At 38.1% G+C, this 12,920-nt stretch overlaps 1 protein-coding gene across 4 annotated transcripts in view; it reads left to right on the forward strand.

The window, feature by feature from the left end:
* CFAP299 (cilia and flagella associated protein 299) overlaps nucleotides 1–12,920 on the forward strand; it is a 470,324-nt gene that overhangs the window by 445,524 nt on the left and 11,880 nt on the right. For 3 of the 4 annotated variants that reach the window (XM_069092982.1, XM_069092954.1, XM_069092973.1), the window contains one exon: nucleotides 10,426–10,555. The exons of the other annotated variant lie outside the window; for it this stretch is intronic. In XM_069092982.1, coding sequence (XP_068949083.1) covers nucleotides 10,426–10,555 — 130 coding nt within the window. The remainder of the gene's footprint in view (nucleotides 1–10,425; nucleotides 10,556–12,920) is intronic. 4 annotated transcript variants of the gene reach the window in all.

Here is a 12,920-nt window from a genome sequence, read left to right on the forward strand (position 1 = left end):
TAATGAGCTTGAGAGTTCAGTCAATGTTATTCTCAAACATAAGTTTATGCATTGATCATTTCTTGGTCACATATAGGTCACAATATTCTTGTTTAGGCTTTCATAGTCAAGTTATGACTCAGTGTCTAAAATACAATTCAGTATCTAAGTTATGATCATAATAGGTCACCATGTTTGGGCTTCAACCTTTCAGAGAGTTCAAGTTTTTTGTGACTTTTCACTTAGTACTATATGTTAGGACTTTTTCCCAATCAGGACCCCACAGGGAATAAAACATATAGCAGATGTATGGTCAAGGAATAATGTGGTCCAGTCCTTCATTGAAACTTTATTGATGGGGGCAGCTAGGTGGCGCATGAATAGAGCATCGGCCCTGGAGACAGGAGGACCTGAGTTCAAATCCGGCCTCACACACTTGACACACTTCCTAGCTGTATGACCTTGGGCAAGTCACTTCACCCCAATTGCCCTTCCTCCCCCTCCAAAAAGCAAAAAATAAAATAAAATAAAACAAACTTTATTGAGAACAGAGGGATAACAGACACACCAGCTACTACACTAGTACCCACAAAATGTTTTGTTGTTGTAGCAGCAAGCACACATGTGTCCCCAAGGTGGCTGCCAACACAGATTCTTAGATCTGCTTTTCTAAAGGAAAGCAACTCAAAATAGGTTAACAATTTTGCTTTAATCAATCAAACATAGCATTTACCTAGTTCGAGGAAAAAGATGAGCACCCCGAACTTCAGAGTACACAGATAGAAACATTTCGAGCAGACAGGCCTCCAACTGTCCAACCATTACATCCATACCAAATCACAATTACCAGAGAGGGAAGCATCAACATCTGGGTTTTCAAAGCCAAGGGGCTCTTAACGGCTGCCCAGAGTCTCATCTGATCAAATCACATAACACTTCTCAAAGTGAGCCCCAAAGCAAAGCCTCCCATCAAGGGATTATGTAGCCTTCTCCTGGGCCAGAGAATGTAACAATCCTCTTGACCCACTGCCCAATCACAAAGCACCAAGGTGTAGGTATTCCTGAAAAACAAGCCTCCCACCACAGGCTCCAGGTGCACTTAACCTAGGGGCAGGGAAGATCTTAAAAATTAACATTCCTATAACAGTTGTTTAGTTATTTCCAACACTCCATGATCTCATGGACCACACTGTCCAGGGGCTCTTCTTGGCAAAGATACTGGAGTGGTTTGCCAGTTCCTTCTCCAGCAGATTAAGGCAAATAGAGATTAAGTGACCTGTCTAGTGTTACACAGCCAGTAAGCGTCCAAGGCCAAATTTAAACTCAGGTCTTCCTGACTCAAGGTCCATCACTTTATGCACTGAGCCATCTAGCTGCCTCCTAGGCAAACAGAGGTTAAGTGACTTGCCCAAGATCACATAGCTAGTAAGGGTCTGAGTCTGGATTTGGACTGAGCTCTTCCTGACTCCAGGCCATCTAGCTGACTTTTGGTTTACCAACCAAAAAATAAAAGGCCTCAAGTATTGATTAGAATTCAACGGTGGGAAACCTGCACATTTAAGGTTAGGGTTAGGGTCGGATTTAGGGTTAGAATAAAGTTGAAGGCTTAGGGTTAGAGTTACTGGTAAGAGTCTGAGTCAGAATGTAGTTCTTTAACTCCAAACTTCAAAGAAAAAATCCTTTTATGAAGGGATTAAGGTCACGTGTGGCCTCCAGGCTGCAGGTTCCCCACCCCTGGATTAGATCCTCCATAGAGGGTTTATAGAAGGAAATGGATGAGAATTACTAAATTTGAGAATGTGTGACTTGAGTTTCAGGCTATGCCATTCGAGGTAGGACCTGCAGAGACAAAAATCACAGATTCATCAGTTGCTATGCATGAGTCACTGATAGGACAAAAATGAAAAAAAAATCTATATTCAACGAGCTTATATTCCATTGGGTTGACAACATATTAATAAGTATATACAAGACATACACACACTGTATTTTTTTAAGCAATTGGGGTTCAGTAACTTGCTCAAGGTTACATGGTCAGTTATTATAATTTTTATGTGGGTGCCGAGTATCAGAGGCCAGAACCTATCCCAGGTCTCCCAACACTGGGGCCAGCAGTCTTACTCACTGTGCCACCTGGCCACCCCTACACACTGTATTTTTAAACAAGACACGTTCAACACAGACACAAAGTAACATTGCACAGGAAGACACAGGTCACTAGGAGGGACCAGTAATGGCCTTCTGCAGAAGGTGACACTTGACCTGATTTTTAAAGGGAGATAGGAAATCCAAGAGGCAAAGGTGAAAAGGGCAAGCATTCCAGGTGTTCATACAAATAGACAGAAATAGGAGATGGAGAACTTTATATGAAGAATGACCAATGGGCCAGTAAAAGTGGACCACAAGGTCAGTGGAGGGGTGTAATGTGTAAGGAGACTTGAAACATAGGAAAAGACAAGGTTGTAAAAGAGATTAAAGACTAAACAAAGAGTTTATATTTAGTCATAGAGGTTCTCTTGAGCCTGTGAAGTTTGTTGAATTAAGGGTGACATGGTCATACCAGTGCTTTGGGAAAATCACTCCATTGTGTGGCGAATGGATTGACATAGACAGGGAGATGAGGCAGGGAGACCAAATGCCATTGCAACAATCTTGTTTGAGGGTCAACTTGTATGAGTGAAGAGAAAAGGACTTGTGTGAGAAAGGTTATGAACATAGAAGTAGCCATTTTGGGCAGTTGCTTCTAAAAAACTCTAAAGCTTTAAAAGCTGAGTGACTGCAAGGATGGGGGTGACCCCAACACTAAGGGAATTTTGGAAAAGAGGTGGATTTGAGAGGAAAGATAATTAGTTCTATTTTGAACACGTCGAGTTTGTCTCCAGGATATTTTGAACTGGTAATGTAGTAGTTGAGTACAGGAGAGCTATCCATTACTGACTAGACCCCAAGATCCAAAAAAACAGGTCATCTCTTATTCCTCTCGAGTTTTCCCCACAACTTCTAGAGTGATGCACGAATTGGCTGGGACGAGAAAGAATTTGGATGTGGTTTCACTTTGTGATGGCTGTGGTCCTGTGTGTGTGTCCTTCACTGTCACTTTGCTGCTGAAAATATCTGGCCTTGGCTGGATGAATCTGGTTTCATGACCTTTAATTAGTCCTCTGTCAGGTGAATGCTAGGTGGGTTTCCATATATCTGTGTTTCATTTAACTTTAAAAAAAAATTCTGTGTGGTTGTTAGTTTTTTTTAGAGAGTGGATATTAATATATAGAGAGTATATTATATATATATAATAATGTATATATATAATATATATAGAGAGAGAGTCCAAGGGACTGTGCCAGTGTTGTAATTCTCAGAGCATTCCCAGAAGTCACCTTTAGTGATATTTCAGTGGTTTCTGGTGTGTGGAAGGCAATTATTTCGAGAATCATTTAAGATGATAGTGAAACAAGAGAAGGAAAGTATAGAAAAAAATTAACAATAACTGACAAACTCTTGCTGCAAAAGAGTCTAAATAATACTCAGAAAACAAGCAGGGTCCTGTGGCAGAGCACCAGCTGAAGGAATGAAGAGCTTCACTCAGTACACCTGGAGGGCAGCCTCCCACCCAGTCATCCCAAGCAGGGTGGCCTTTGTGTGAGAGGCTTTCTCAATCCAGGGGATTTCTTGGTTCGCTTCTGGTTCTTAATTTCTCTATTTATTCTCTCTGCTAAATCAACTACAAGCTAAATAATGAATCCAATTATACAGAGCCCAAAAAGGTTTGTGATAACCTGGGGGAAGAAAGAATTCTCCGGCTCCTTTCCTGGATTCATCTCCTGCTTTTCAAAGACTGACTGGTTTCAGTGGTGACTAATTTCTTTTATTAAAGGGAGATTGACAAAACAATAAAGGAGGAGGGGGGAAAAGGGAGGCCCAAGAGAAGAGAGCAGAAAGGTCAAAGGGTATAAGAATGAGCACCAGGAAGGAACTGTTTATATTTCTTCCCCTTAAAGATGAGACAGACTTCTGAGGAGTTTCTGAGGTGGGGAAGGAAGCATCTTCCCCAAACCTGAAGGTAGAGAAAAAAAGATATCTCTATTTCTGAAGTGGGAGATTCAGATCCCTGTGTGAATAATGGTAATTGTACGTGGTTCCTATGTTTAACATCACTCTGACAACTGAGTTGTTTGGAGGTTTTGTTTTGTTGGTGGGTTGTTTTTTTGCTTGAGGATTTTCCTTCTTCTTTGAATAAAATCTTGACAGGACAGAGTTAGAACAACATTTCAATTTGATCTTTCAACAACAAGTTTTGGGTATATAGAATTAGGGAGGAAATCTTAAGCTTGAGTTTTTCCCATGTCAAATGCATCCTTTAAATACTCTCAATGACTGTAACTATACTTACATATTATAGGCACCACAGAGGAAATGTTTCTCTGAATGCTACTTCATATTACATCAAAATAGTCTGAAACTAATTAGTGCCGGGTCCTTTCTCTTTTGAGTACTCATGTTTCCAAACATTTAAATAATATTAATGCCCAAGCTGTCCATGTCAAAAGTATTTGCTGACATTCTGGCTTCTTAGACATTTTCAATCCAATTCATCAAACAATGATTAGACATGTAGTATGGACAAAGTACTATATAGGGCCTAAAAGAAATAGAAATTTTAGATAAAACTCCCTGTCCTCCCATAGTTTATAATCCAGTAGGCAGGTAATAACTACAAAAATAATAATTTATAACAGAGAGGTTTGAAACAGAGTTCCAAGAGCAAGGTGGCAGAGTGAGGGGCTGCCTTTGCATCAGTCAGTGAACAAAACGTTTATTAAGCACATACTGTATGCCAGGCACTGGGCTTATTATTAGCACTGAATCCCCCTGCATTATGGAGTTCCCAGTCTCATGTAACACACATCATATAAATCACCATCTGTATATGAGATATCTCCAGAGCAGATGGAAGGTAACCTCATAGGGACAGCCATACAATTGGGGGAGAAATAGGGTGCAACTGTAGAAGTAGAGGCAGCCACTGGAGTTGCAGTGGTCAAAGGATAGTCTGATGAGTTATGGACTGAACCAGGTTTGAAGATACAGATGAATATTATCAGATTCCAATAGCTGAGGAAGACAAGGAAAAAACTGTCTTCATCTGTCCAAATGAATTTTACCAATCAGAGAATATACCACATCTGGAAACACTGGCCACTTTCCAAAGATTGGAGAAAGTAGTTTGAGACATGAACTATGTGGAATTGTTGTTGTACCTTAAAATACTATTTTCTTTTGAAAAACATGAGGAAAAACTGATGATAGTGATGGAGGAAGCCTGTCTGCAGTTGTCAATTGATAAATGTCAATTTTGCAGAGCTTTCGTTACAATGTGTGGGTCACATCAAATCCCAACAAAGTGTGAGCATGTGTCTAGAAATGCTCCAGAATTAGCCATGTCCAGAAAAATCTGAGAGAGTTAAAATTGTTTCTGGCATTTGGGGAAAAGACAGGAAAGGATGCCATTGGAGGCTTGAATAAGGATGAAAAGGCTCGGCTTCCCCTCACCAATCAATCAACAAACATTCATTAAATACCTTCTGTGTGTCAGGTATCAAGGATATAAAGATAAAAAATGAAAGTCACTACTCTTTAGGTACTTATAATTTTTAAAAATTTTATATTTATATAATACAAATACAGAAGGGGTGACCTTGGAAGGAAGTTTTGATTTAGGACACCACAAAAATTTTGAGTAGAGAAATAGGTCAGTAAATTTTCATACCCTTTCCATTAGTAAGAAAAATATTATTTAATTTTTCTTCCCATGGCAAAAGCAATAGGCAAATTGTATTTTGGGGAGAAAGGAAAGAATATATATTCAATGGCAGGATCAATGGCAAAATAACCTGGCTGGGCAGGACTTGGTGTCCCAAGCATTAGCTGGGGTATAATGCCAACTGCTCAAAGCCTGGGAAGACATGATCTCTGGCAATCTCAGGCTAGTTTATCACCCTTCCTGATGTGAAGGGGCATCCGCAAAAATGTATGGCAAAATGCCAGAATGGGGCGGCCTTCCTGTCCTGGTAAATGACCAAATAAAAACACTACAATAAGTATTATGACTTAAATGAAATTGACTTGAAAATCTCCGAGAACAGAAGAAATATGACAATGAGTGGTTTGAAGTCCCCGTAAATAACAGTGAATGAAAATAGCAAAAAAAAAAAATAAAAAAAAAGAAACGTGAAAGAAAAGTAGAAATGAGGACACAAAAGTAGCAGTCAATGAGAAGATAAGCCAGAATAGAGAATCTAGAACAAATGATGGACGTTCACAAACAGAAGATTCTCTTGAATAAATTTAGAACACAAAATGTGGAGAAGGAAAAAACATAATGAAACAAAGTAGGAGAACTAGGGCACTTCTTGAAAACAAATGCTATGTGTCTTTTTTACTCCAGCACCTCATATGTAGTGCCTGGAACGTAATAGGCATTGGGTAAATGGTTGGTTGATTGATTACCCAATTTGGAATCTTATAATTCCTCCAAATGCCAAGATGTCCAAGATCAAAAAGAATAAAAGAAAGGGCCATTTGTGACATGATGGTGGAGAGAGAAACTAATGAAAGAAACCTCTTTTTAAAATTCTCTGTTGCATTCAGGAGGGCTGGATGATAGAAACCTAGGGGTATGTTGGGAGTTGGTGGTTCTGAAGTTATTAGCAGGACTTGTATCAAGGGGGAAGTCCCTGAAGACTAGAAAAGATCAAAAGTAATACCCAGGATCCTCTGCCCTGCCCTGCCTTGCCCTGGTCTGACCAGCTCTGCAGTAATGTGCTCCATTCCACGTTATAGAAAAGGCATTAATAAACTGGAGAGTAGCCAAATGAATTTTTTAAGGACTGTCATGTGGAAAACTTGTCCTCTTTGGTCACAGAAAACAGAACTAGGAGCAGAGATAAATTTTAGACTCATTGTTGGGAAACATTTCTTAACAATGAGAGCTGTCCATTACTGGGATGGGCTGCTTAGGAAGGCAATCAGATCACTAATTGGGCATGTTATAAAAAAAGATTCTTTTTGGAGTGTGGGATCAACAAAGTGAATAGAGAGCCCATATGGAAGAGGGATGACAAAATCTTTCAAATTAACACATTTGCAGATATTATCATGTTGTTTGCATGTAGACAGAAAAAAGCCCATTGGTATTTTAATATCACAAGAAACCAAAGGTCCCCAGAACATTGGATAGACTCTCTCAGATGAACACGGATGAGGTTTACTATAGCAGCAAGCACCCTAGCATACCCAGGATGGCTGCTAGCACAGGTTATTTGATCTGCTATTCTAAAGGAAAGCAACTCAAAAAGGTTTTGTTTTTTTTTTAACAATCTTATTTTAATCAATCAAACATCTATCGTTTACCTAGTTCATGGGGAAAAGTCAGCACCTGGAACTTCAGAGAATACAAACTGAAGTTACAAGGGAAAATAACACAATTTAACAGACAGGGCTTCTAGCTGTCTGACCATTACATCCATACCTAGTTAGTCACCAGAGAGAGAAGCACCAGCATCTGGGTTTTCAAAGCCAGGGGCTCAACGGCTGCCCAGAGTCTCATCTAGCCAAATCACACAACTCTTCCCATAAATGATCCCCAAAGCAAAGCAAAACCCTGTCTCAGAGGTATATACAGCCTTCTCCAGGGTCAGAGAATATCACAACCCTCATTACCCAGTTGACTACAAAGTAACAAAAGTTGTGCCTTCCTGAAAAACAAGCCTCCCACCACAGGCTCCAGGTGAACATGCAGAGTATATTTTCAAATCAGGAAAGGTCCTCAAGTTCAACTTAGACTTATTAAGGGGCAGGGAAGATCTTCGGATTTCTATTACCATTACAGTTACACAGATAGAGCATGGACAAGAATTATACAATTGAGCAAATAAGGATGGTCTAGGTGGATAAAATGTTGTTGATAGGAAGATCTGAGTTCAAATCCTGCCTCAAACACTTATTAGCTGTGTGTGATTCTGGGAAAATCATTTGACTTCTTTGGGCCTCAGTTTACAGTTCTTTAAAATTAGGAACACTACTTCACATGTTGTAAGATTGAAATAAGATGATATATGTAAAGTACTTTGTAAAATTTATCATTATTATTCAAAATAATTACAGTGTTAGAGGAAATACCTACACCAATGTGATCACAGATCCCTCAGTTGGACAAGAATTCCTTCAATAGCATATCTAAAAGGCTGATCTAGCTTTTGCAGTGAGAAGCAACTCATTCTAATTTTGGTGCACCCTAATTGTTGAGAATGTGATTGAGTCAGTGCTCCTTATCAATTACCCTGTAGATCAATACAGATCAAGTTTTATTATTTTTCTGCGTGACAACCTGAATTTTTCACATCCCCAGATCAACGGGATTTTCGTATTTGAAACCCTTCATCATGATTACATCCTCTGCACATTATCTAACTTATCAACTCCTTCCCAAAATGTAGCATCCAGAGTCAAACCCAGTACTGCAGGTATGGTCTGACCAAGGCCTACTGTCACCCCCTGTTTCCTGTTTTTAGACCTCATACCTCCCTTCATTCAATGATCACAATTTGGTTTCTCGGCTGTCCTATTCATATTGAGCTTGGAGATCCTTCACAGAATTTTCAAATGAAATCATATCAAGAAAAACACAGGCTCCTGAGTCAGAGGATTTGGCTTTGAATTCTAACTCAGATGGCATTCTGAACTTTAGTGTCCTCTTCTTTAAAATGAGGAGATTAAACCAGATGAACTTTTATAATGTTTAGCTTTAAAGTTATGATTTTATGATCCTGTGAAACTGTTTTTGACCCTAAGTGTATAAAACTTTATATTTATCCTTCTTTAATTTTATTTGATTCCACGGAATGTTCTAACTCACCTGAAGAGAAATTTGTGAGTCCTGACTCATCTCAACTTTTAACTATATCCCCACCAATTTTGTGTCATCTAAAGATTTAATAAATATGCCACCTACACCAAGTCATTGATATTCATTGACAAACACCATAGGAACAAGCACCTGGGCACTCCGCTGGAGACCCTTTAAGATGATATTCAGATCTCACCATTCATCAAAGTTGTTAATTGTCACACCTCTCAATCTTTTTTCAAATGATTAGTGTAAATGTGTCACACGATGTGTTAAAATTTGGGTAAACTTTAACCACAGCATTCCCTTAGTGTACAAGTCTAATAATCTATCCAAAAAAAAAAAAAGAAATATCGTTACTCTAACATGACCTGTGTTTGATACAATCATTTTTGTCTCTTTGTTTTTCCCACTTCCTTTTCAATACATTCATTATTCTTCCCTTTAATGCGGTATTCCAGGAATTTAATGATGTATTGCCAGGAATTTCCATGAAGCCCACTGGCCTGTACTCCATTCTTTCCTTTTCTGAAAACAGGGACAGCTTTTGCTTTATTCCTTTCCCATTTTCCATGTTCTTTCTGATATCTCTAACAGTTCAGCACTCACATTTACTAGTTCTTTTCATGCCCAAGAATATAATTCATTTGAGTTTATGACTTAAATTTATCAATTACTCTTACTATCTTTTTATTTTATTGTATATAAACTTTTTACAGAAGGTTAAAAGATGTTTTTAACATGTAATTGGGGAAAAAATAAAATATATTATAAAAAAAAGAGAGAATCCCCTTATTCTTCTTCATCAGATTTATTTCTTATTGTCTTCTGTGTTCTATTCTTAAGGGTTTCCCCTGCCTCCTTCGTTCTCCCTCTCTGATTGGAGGGTTGGGCCATGAATTCCAAACTTAAGGAGAGACCTCAGCCCAGATATGCCCTCATTGCTCAGCTAGCTGCACTGCCTTGAGACTTCTCTGACTTCTACCATACCTCCTTAACTCTTTGTTAACTTCCTTTTCTCTTCCTCCTTTAGACTGTAAACTCCTTTAGGGCAAGGATTGTCTTTTTTTTTTTTTTGCATCTGTATCCCTAGAGCTTAGCACAGTGCCTGACACATAGTAGCTTATATATTAATTATTATATATGTTAATATATAATAATTAATATATATTAACATATATTAACTGACCGACTAGGCTGACTTATTCTATAGAATTTTAATTTACAGGATTCTATCTGTCCTTTCTTATTAATGTTTTTCATGCCCTTGTTCCCTAATCTTAAGTATGTAACAGGATCTTCATTAGGTTTAAGCTCATAGGAATTGAGCTAGAAATAGAGACCATCTAGTCCACCCCTCTCATTTTACAGAAGAGTAAACTAATGCCCAGCAAGTTTATGTGATTTACCCAAGGTAGCACAAGTATTAAATGATAGAGTCAGGATTTGAATTCAAGTTTTCTAGCTTCAAAGCCAGTTGACTCACAGTAGGTAATTTAATCAGTTATATCAACTCAATTAATATTGTATTATTTTTATAGTTTTTACAACTGGGATAGCCATGTTGCTATTTTGAACTCAAGTCCTAATTATCAAGTGATTGCTGAAAACTGTGATGGTTTGCTCTTCAAATACAAGAGAGATAGGAAGATTATCAATGTAGATCCTAAGGTAAGAATTCTTTATTCTTCATTTTTTCCATTTAGTATTTAATGTACTTTTTTAAAGTGTTCAGTATTTGGTACTTTTTAAAGAATTAAGCTTGCTTGGGGCGGCCAGGTGGCTCAGCGAGTAAGAGCACCGGCTTCAGTGTTGGGATGACCTGGAGATCGAATCCCGGGCTCAGACACTCAGCACCACACCCAGAAATAACTGGCCGTGTAACCTTGAGCAAGTTACTTAACCCCAATTGCTTTAAAAAAAAAAAAAGAATTAAGCTTGCTCTCTTCAGAGTAGATGACAAAAATATCTTTTGGAAATTTTCAAGCTAGCAAACAATGTCAATTCTCTTTTAAAAACCAAGCTCCAAAACTCAATTTTTTTTTTTTGAGATTCAATCTTCCTTTTTAACCCAGACTGGAAATCCAGTCTCATGGGTTGGGCCCTAATAGGCCCTTAATCCCACTCTGATCAGCATGAAAGCATTGCCTTCCATTATCATCCTAGACCAGGACATCCCTTCTCATGCAGCCTGATGGTTCTGCACTCCCAAGGTACCATATTGGTGCCAAACTGAATTTAGACCATCAGTAGTCATAGCCCATAGCTTAGCGTTCTTCAGCTCAAATGTTCTATCAGCCTCAAGCCTCCCCAGTAGCAGGTATTACAAACGTATACTGCCCCATCTTGCTTTCCATAGCTTCTCATGAATAAAAATATCACCATGGATGTGTTAAGAAGCACTAAATAATACAGAAATGGGAAAACTCCTCTACTCACAAAAATAAGTCTGTTTCACTTGGGAAATGTTATTGAAGGTGATGAATTATTGACTCTGTTTAATACAGAAAATGAGATTTGAATATTTGAGAGAGATTTTCCTTCACTCAATATGGAGACTGGCAGGATTTTTTAAATGATCTGAGTGTTCACATGTTTTCTCAATCCCAACACACCTAACCTTATATATACATTTTGCATGCAACAGGAATCATGCACTCTTCCTAGTGTATTTCTGAGTGCCTAACTGTGAGTTCATCAATAAAGCAAGTGTCTGCCTATACCTGTGTGCTTTTGCTAATGGAAAATCTTTTAAAGTATTTCATCCATTGAAAGACAAATATCTGCGTTTTCATATGTGGAATTAAAAATGTGTTTTACTTAGCTGCTTGAAATTTAAGCTTTTACTTATATAAGGGTACAGTGGTATTATTAGGGTCTTTCCCTATCTTGTGACAAATAATTTGGTCACATGACATCATCTGCATGAACTCTAAAAACCCTTGAAAAGGGTCTGATTATGCAGAAAAGAAAATAACTATATGTAATGGTAGGGACCTAATTGAAGGAAAAGTCTTTTAAGACCTAAAATCCTTATTATGAAATAAAAGAAGAGCTTCACTTCAGGCTAGAGCCTTTATGGCATGGAAGAGGTGAAGCATCATTACCTTACAATATATAGTAAGTACTTGAGAAGCTACGTTATTCATGCTCTTTCTAGAAGTAGCTCCTTGGGTATCATGTGACCGAAAACTGTGTCTAAACATCCTCTTCTGACACCACGTTAATTTCAGCTCAGGCAAACCACAAAAAGTCTAGGTTTATGAAATGATAATTACAAAAGCTTTTTTATGTTGTATTTGACTAGATTATCTTCACAAAGATATGAAAAGGAAAGGGAATTCTTAATAACTAGAATATATATGAAACAAATCATTATCAATTTCCGAATAGATTTCATATGTCTGAAGGCTAAAGTTATATTTCAACAATATGAATAATATACTATATTTCTTAATGTTTTAGACAATTGATATTCAAAATGCTTCTTTCCTTCCATAGAGTCCCAAATTATAGAATTCTAGTGATAACTCTATGCAAAAGTAATAGCCATCATACTATTTCAAGGTAAGGGTGGGAATGTCTACTCCTAACCCAGTTAATGTATTCACCAAAGGCACAGACACCTTAATTGAATTGATCAGTCACTCAGTAGAGTGAATTAGTCATTAAGGAATGCCAAGCTCTTAATTAATTTAATAAGACCATAGCATTTTGGGACATTAGCTAGATAATGCCACACAGGCGAGATCTTACTATTAGTTGAGATTAAATCATACTTCTTGGGATATGCATAAAACAGGAAGTCAGGATGGCATAACATAGTCATGTAATGAAGGACTCCAGGTGCATTAGTGCCTTGAGTAGACAGACCCTTGGGTCTATACTAGAGGCAAAAGGAGGGGAGTGACAGAGAAAGGAGGGATCTGACATCAAGGATTATACTCTTTCCCTTGGTCAATGACCATTTTGATGTAGACTACCAGGATAGGGAAACCTGCAGCCTTGAGATCACACGTGGCCATGAATCCAAAGG

This window comes from Petaurus breviceps, unplaced genomic scaffold (genome assembly GCF_028583685.1).
Source record: "Petaurus breviceps papuanus isolate PSGF00001 unplaced genomic scaffold, PetGlider_PUasm1.0 126, whole genome shotgun sequence".
NCBI classification, from domain to species: domain Eukaryota; kingdom Metazoa; phylum Chordata; class Mammalia; order Diprotodontia; family Petauridae; genus Petaurus; species Petaurus breviceps.